The sequence below is a fragment of the Quercus lobata genome, chromosome 10 (genome assembly GCF_001633185.2).
Source record: "Quercus lobata isolate SW786 chromosome 10, ValleyOak3.0 Primary Assembly, whole genome shotgun sequence".
NCBI lineage: Eukaryota > Viridiplantae > Streptophyta > Magnoliopsida > Fagales > Fagaceae > Quercus > Quercus lobata.
This window is the reverse complement of record NC_044913.1, coordinates 28113998-28122158: the sequence shown is the minus strand read 5'-3', so window position 1 is coordinate 28122158 and position 8161 is coordinate 28113998. Positions and strand designations below refer to the sequence as shown.

Below are 8161 nucleotides of genomic sequence, written 5' to 3'. Positions count from 1 at the left end.
TTATATTGGTAATATTATTCTTACAAACTAGCTTATTCTTATATACAACTGTTTTTATTTCTTAATAACCCTTGTCTTGGATTTCAATAAAAAAAAAATTTTAAAAAGGGTTTACCCTTCCCAAAAAGATTCCATTTTTTCATACAACGAAATTTCAAAAGCTGGTTTGAGGTGGACCCTACTTGCCATATAATACAAAGTGTACCTCTCCACCAATCAATCCGCCACATTTACGTGAACTGCAAACCATACTGCCACGCTACAAGACCTTTAAAGCCCTCTCTGCCCATTGGCCATTAAAACCCAAAAACCAAGGACCTCAGCTCATTGTCCATTCCTGAAAAAATGTGCAATTGGGGTAATGCCACTCAGGTCCAAGGAGTGGAATGCAGCAATAAACAAAATGACCCAGAAGCAGATGCCCAAACCATCCCCATGAAAAGGCTCAGAGACACCATTATCAACCTAGCAAGCTCCAAACGAGGACACCCAGTGTCAATGGAGGCAACCAAGCGCATTGAAGCTCTCCTTCACCAAATCTTTCCTGTATTCAAAACCCCAGATCACCCTCCTTATTCACAGGTATAACTATTACAAAAAAAATCATTTTTTTTTTCAAATTTATATTGAAAGTTCTCATTTTTTTTCTTTGGTTGGATTTGGTTGCAGATGATATACAAAGCTATTGAAGCATTGGATGAAGGTGAAGGTTCAAGCAAAGCATCAATATCAGCCTTCATTAAGTCAAACTACCATGACTTGCCATGGGCTCATGAGAGTTTCCTCACTTGCCATCTTACCAAGCTGATTGAGAAAGATGAAATCTTTTTGGCTCATAGCAGCAGTTGCAACATGTTCCGGATGCGAAAACATAAAGAGCCTGCAAATCAACAACATGAAAAAGAAGGTGATGATGGGTCTGAGATTTCGTCGATCAAGCCTCTTACTACTGTGATGGTTCGGCTGAAGAAGAGTGGGAGGCCTTCGAAACCGAAAGAAAGAAAGCGGAGAGGGAGACCACCGAAGAAAGAAGCAGTGATGAAGAGAGGAGGAGAGGAGAGCCGAAGAGGGCAAGGCGTGGTGGTGGTGGCTCCTTGTCCTCCGGTCATGCCTTCCATCCTTGCATGAACACGAGATTACTATTGTTGCGTGTGTGAACTGTGTCCACTGTCCACTTCTTTTTTGTCTTTATTTGTTTTTTGTTTTTACTTTTTATGACCAGAAGTTCTCTTTTCTGTTTCACAACTTGATGAAGTAAATTGTCATTAATGGGCAATAAAAGGAGAGAGCGAAGCCCATGGAAAAGTGGTTATCCATTCTCACAACTTGCCATATGATAAGTTGAAAATTTGAGTTCATTAATTTAATCATATGTTATATATGTTATAGGAAAATTTGTAGGGAGTCTCGGAATATGATAAAATGGTACCTTTTCTTCTCACATTTATAGCAGACCCTGTTATGAATTTAATGAGTAGACCCTGTCATAAATGTGAGAGGATGGAGTACCATTCTCCATGCTCCGGGAATACCTAAAAATTACTCTATGTTGTAAAACAATATACAGTGTTAATCAGGAAAAAAAATTCAATAAAGCAAGTGAAGTGTGTAAGTGTAACTAGGCCAAATAACATTTTGGCTTTGTCCTTAATTTCTTTTGAGTTTTAATGGTTTAATTTTACCCTCAAAGCTATACCAACGTATACAATCAAGCAATATCCCCCGTTAATTGATATAAACTAAATTAATTGCTTGCTACTTTCTGATAATAAATCTATTATCATCATTATTAAATGACAGTATCACTTTGATTCATAAATGTAGTGACTTTTACGCTAAGAGATTATCTCTTTTTTTTTTTTTTTTTTTTTTTGGAGAAAGTAAGAGATTATCTCTTGGTGTTATAGAAGTGGAGATGACAATTTTGCCCCACCTCGCTTGACCTGTCCTTTCCTGCTTTGTCCTATGTGGGTTTTTCCTACCCCACTAGGGCAAGATTTTAGCCTCGTACTATGAGGCGAGACGGGGATGGATTTAAACTTTTTAGACCCAACCCATCCCGTCCCACCCCGCCCTACTTGCCATTGATAAGGGTTAAATTGTAAAATTTTCAAGCCCTAAAATCTTACTATTTAAACAAACATATTATTAGCTTATTTTATTCTACCCAACAAGGCTTTTTGCCTCTCTCTTTTTTCTTTCTTTTTTAGCAAGGTTGGAAATAAGGTACCAATTTTAACATTTTCTTTTGTCTTTATTATAAACAAATTTATATACTATTGAATTATTAGTTTTGTATTATGAGATTTTTGTTTTTGTTGGGGTATTGTCTTTTTAAATACTTTAATAATATTATTCAATTTTTGCCAAAAATTAGTTTGATTTGATGGGATAAATTTATTTGTAATTTCAAGTATATTTTTATTAACGAAATATGTTTTATTAAAAACAATTGTAATAGTTGTGGGTAAATTAACAAATACAGTTTTACGGAGTGGGGCGGATCTTCACGGGGCCCCAAGGGGTGAGGATGGGGTAAGAAAATTTTCTCCGTCATGCAGGGTAGGGCCGGGCGGTGATGGAGTAAAATAAAACCATGCAAGACGGGAGTGAAGACCTTATCCTTCGAACTCGCCCTGCACTATTGCCATCTCTATGTAGAAGTGATCAATGCTCACATCCATGGCGGCTCTATAGGGCTTCTTGGTACCAGATCATAACAACTAGACCAACACATAAATTGGGCTCATTACCCTCCCATGGCAACTTGGCATGAGATTGTTTTGGGGGGGGGGGGGGGGGTGGTTCTTTTTGCCCTTTTTATCTCTTCATTTCATCATAATTTTGTTATTCAAATACCACTACGGTTTGAATAAAATAGATAACTTATTGTATAACTTAGTGTATATTTTTGTTAAATATAGGTTTTTTTTTTAATTATTCTTAAATATGGAATTTTCCTTTTTTATTTAGAAAACAAATTTATCCATTTGATCTATAGGAAAAAAAAATCATATTTCTAAAATAATAAATGCGTGTAAGGTTTGGTGGGCCATGAAACTGATTTTGAAAATTGGATTTTTCCATTATAAAATTATTAGGGGAAACATTACTTCTCTCTCTTTTTTTTTTTTTTTTTTTTGAAACAAATACACAGAAGGGAGAAGGAAATATGTTTTAACACAAAAGTACACCACAAACTCCACTTAAAAGTCATAGTAACTTTTAAGGGAAAATATTACTTGATTTTATATTTAAGTGGAGCAAGTGAATTTGATTCTATAGTTTGGAGGGAATGTAATTAGCCCGATTAAAAATTAAATTAGTGGTGGCCTTTTTTAACTTTCAAAATTCAATGTAGAATTTACAAAGCAACCCTAAATCATTTTTCCCCTACAATATTCTATCTCATTTTCCATGTTTTGAGTTTTCACCCATCCGTTCTTCATCCCATATTTGTGGTGTTTGGCCAAGGGCTTTGTAACTGAATTGACACATCTCCATGCATAAAGTGCATGGGGGGTTTGGGGGGAAATGGTTTGATTCGTTTGAACAACGAGGTTAGCAATATATTATAAATATCTAAAAAAAAAAAAAAACTTCTAATGTTTGAAGTCAGTGTGTTGGGTTGATGAGGCTATAAGGTGGTGTGTAAACATCCCATTTTGCAACTATCATTTAATATATATAAAAAAAAGGTAAGGATAATTTACAATGTAAGGATAAAATTATCATTTTGATCATTAAAAAAGTAAGAGATTAATAGAAAAAGAAAAAAAAAAGGGCAATATCTTGGGTGCAAAAATTGACAAGTATATCACAAGATCAAGCCACTCAAGTTTCAACAAACCAAAATACATTCTTGAAATTAGGATTAGCTACATGCAATTATGAGTAATTTACTTTAATGCCCCTATTAGATTAAAAAAAAAAACTCTTTTGTTTGGTTAAGAAGAAAAATGAGAAGATAGAAAATGTGGTTTGTATAAATTTACTCTCATGTCCCTATTAGATTAAAAAAATAACACATTATATTAATATTAAAAAATTGTGTATGTATGAACATTTCATTAAATTTTTTTTTTTAAAAAAAAAGCACAAAAACCCAAATTAGATGGAAAAACAAACATCGGATGGAAAAAAAAGAAAAAGAAAAAAAGAATGAGAAGTAACATAAGAAAAAAAAAAAACTAAAAACAAAAAGAAGCAAATGACAAAAACAAATAACGAAAAGGAACATAGGTCATCATGAAAAAAACAAACAAACCCAAAAAAGGAACGTTGGGGTGAACACGTTTTTGTCTAAAGCAATTGTTCCCCTTTTTTCCCCGATTTGGAGTTATCATTTTTCGGTGGGCCCATGGAAAAAAATCCTGAGCCTTACCAAAATTACCTCATTCTTCTCCTTTAAACCAAACATCCTTAAATGCAGTTTTCTTCTTACTTTTCTCTCACCCATTTTCCATCTCTCCAATAATCACCCCATCCAAACACAGTGTTAATGTACAACATTTAAACCTACTGCATTTAGATTTACTACAATTAATTTTCTTCATTGTTACTAATTTCCTACAACAACTTGATGTTTGTTAATGATAAGGATGAGCCAAATAATGACCATGTAGTTTAAATTAGGGTTTTGAATATGCTCAAATGATTTTCATAAAAATCATATTCTCATTATGAACATAAAATGATGAACAATCTAATTTTTGCAAACCCTAACGTGCTTGTATTTTCCCATGATCACATGAATACAATTTTGCATATGTTTGATGATATTGGGTTGATTAATTTTTATCATTTTGATTAATTATGAACAATTCCTTTTAAAAATCATTTGAGCTTGATAATAAGTTGAAAAGAAGATGCTTAAAGAATTTTGTGGTTCTTTGGGTGTTTTTGATGATATATTTATAATTTTGGTAGAGTTTTGATTTGTTGGCTATAATCCTTCTCTTTTAATTGATTCTCTTATTTATAGAGAAAATTATTGGGAACTCTATGAGCTTTGAGAGCTTTTATCTAAGTGATGAAATTTTTAATTCTAAAAAATGCTAGAAAATAAAACCTTCAAGAAAAATTGGACAATAAACAAAAGTTGATAAATTTGACAACAAAATATCAATTGGCATAGTTGTTAGTATCATATGATACGCAATAATGTACAAAAAGATCCATATCATAAGGGCATATCATAGCTGCTTATAAATCGTACGATACAATAGTGCATATTGTATAAATTGTAAAATTGTATTGTATTGTATGATACATAGACATATGCTTTAAAATGAGAGTTTGCAAATTTGGACTATACACTTACACTTCACTTTCATATTTGCAAATTTTTTTTTCTATACTATGTAGGGTTGTCCAACAAAACCATGACCTGACCCACCCGGCCAAACTTGTCCAATCCGACCCGATGACTGGCCGACCCAACACTGGTGACGATCGACAGCGGACCTCGGCCTCCAGAACCTGAAAACGGCGGTTTGGTTGGCGGGTTTTCTCTCCAAAACCCGAAGATACTCAACATTTCCCGGTGAAGTTTTTTAGATCCGACAAGATCTCAGCCATTTCCGGAGAGTTCTCAGCTAGATCCATTGAATCTTCACCGAATTTGGCAAGATCAGCCGAACTTGATGAGATTTTGACAAATTCGAAGAAAATCAGGCGAAAATATCACCGAAATTTCGCCAATTTCGTCGTTAAAGTGCAGGATTTTGGCTGATTTTCAGATCTCCAACTCTGACCGAACCCACCGCCCTCCATTGAACGTCTGATCCGCTTGATTCAATCAACCATATTGGTCGGCGGCGGATTGAAATTCCGACCATCTGATCTGGTCGGGTCGGTTCTGGGTTTGGCACAAACTCGACCTGGACCGACTCGTGAACAGGCCTAATACTATGAATAAGGTATTAATTGACAATATAAATTTTTTATCAATATTGTTATAAGTCTCAGAAGCAAGAATTCCAAGAAGAAATTAAAATAAAAGAACAAGAAGAGATAGTAAATGTTGATGATAATAAAGAAAATTTCAATAAAGAAATAAATTTGCAAAATGATGAACATGATGGTAACACTGATTTAGATGAAGTTGATTAGGAAAGATAATGAATATAATGGAAATAAATTATTATTTTGGATTATTTGTCATGTATTATAACTATTGAGTTTAATCAGTTTGAAAATATATATTATAAACACATGATCTATTTAGTTAGTTTGTTAAATATTATTACAAGTGATAGTAAATTAGTCATTGGTTGAATATACTTCGAATTTATAATGAATATACCATATATATATATTTGTATAAATTTTATTAAGTGTTTGAGTATCTTACGATACATAATACAATATGATAAGATACACAATACAAAAAAAAATCTAAAATCGATTCACGATATGATCCATATTTTGACAAATTGGCACTCAATGTGCTAGGATCCACACTTTGCTAATTCCAACCATAATTTTCCACTTTTCATGGTTGTTGCTGTTATTGTGTTTTTTTTTTTTTTTTTTTTTTTTTTTTTTTTTTTTAATTTGAATAAATTTATTTAAGTTTTACTCTAATTTTTGGCAGTTTTTAAGGATAAATTCCATGGTTTTTTTTTTTTTATTACGATGAATTAGTTTTTTCTAATTAAGAGACCTTCTAAATTATCTAATCAGTGAAAGACTATTTGGCCCTTAAATACTATAATGACTCATTATAATGTGGTATTCTACCCAATGCCAAATATGAAAATTTGTTTTTTCACATGAATGGTTCAAAAACCTTAATTTTATTCTTAAAATACCGTTTGGCCCTTAAATACTATATTGACTCATTATAATGTGGTTTTTTACCCAATGCCAAATATGAAATTTTGCATTCATATAAAATGATGATTTTTTTGCCCTTTACTTTCAGTTTATTTTGAAGTAAATTATTTTAAAATATTAAAAAATTTACATGTAAAATATTTTCAAGTATTTGGTATGACAAGTAAAATTTTTCAAACAAACCACCAAAACCGATGGTTCAACATTGAAGCCATTGGTGTCAAAGGTTCGGTGATCGGACTACTAGAACTGGCAATAAGAGTGGTGGCTCTAGCGACCGAACTACTGACAATTAATCATCGTTGGAGCAGTATCTCCAGTGATTGGATCGCTAGCACTGGTCAACAAAATGTCATATTTAGTTACTAGACTTCTGGCATTGGTTGTGGCATGGTGTATTTGGCCGCTAGAGCATCGCATCGGTTGTCAGTGAGGCGTCTCTTGTTGCCAGATCACCAGCACTGATTGTGGAGCGAAGTCTCTGACCATCGACACTGGTAATCGGAGTTGAGTCATTAGACACTGATCGATGACATCAGTCTTTGGAGCAGAGTCTTTGGCCATTGGACTGCCTTATTGAATGTCGGAGTGGAGTCTCCAGCCACTGGACCGCCCACACTGATCATTGCAGCGGAGTCTCTGGCTACTGTACCAATGACCCAACGATTCGATAGGAGAGGGGAAGCCACTTTGTGTTTTTTTGGAAAATATTTTACCAATTTTTCAAAGATAAAACATTTTACAACATTTTATAAAGGATTTGATAACAACGAAAAAATATTTTACAAGTTTAACTATATTTTACCTACAAAAAACACCTGAAAATTGAAAAACATTTTCTGAAAAATATTTTACATAAAAAAAAAAAATAGCGTTAACCATATTCTGCACAAAATGGATATTTCAATATGGTAAAATAGAATGTCTATATTGTCTATAGACTTTATACATAGCTCAACTCTAGAGGTTGATATTACTTTTGTGCTTTGATTTATTATCTTAATTCAACATGCTATTGAAGTCCCCCATACAACCTATAGACCACAATTTCATCTATAAATAGTAGGCAATTTATTCACAGTCTGTCACATTAGAGTTGTGGAGAAAAAGTTGTGAAATAGTTTGTGATCTTAGAAACGCTCTTGAGATATCCCATATCAAATGTATTTAGAATCATAAATGTTATGTCCACAATATTTTCACAACAAATTCTAAGTGGTAAGTTGTTATTGGTTATTATTGGTAGGCAAAAAAGTAATTTCATTTATGAGTTCAAATTATAATTAATAACAATTTATCACCTATGATTTGTTGTGAAAGT

General features: G+C 33.0%; 1 protein-coding gene across 1 annotated transcript; it reads left to right on the top strand.

The window, feature by feature from the left end:
• The first annotated feature begins 265 nt into the window (after nucleotides 1–265).
• Nucleotides 266–1570, top strand: LOC115965757 (HMG-Y-related protein A-like). Its single transcript, XM_031085049.1, has 2 exons — nucleotides 266–582; nucleotides 670–1570. The coding sequence occupies exons 1-2, from the start codon at nucleotides 346–348 to the stop codon at nucleotides 1126–1128; spliced, it is 696 nt and encodes a 231-aa protein (XP_030940909.1). The 5' UTR covers nucleotides 266–345; the 3' UTR covers nucleotides 1129–1570.
• Nucleotides 1571–8161: the final 6591 nt, after the last annotated feature.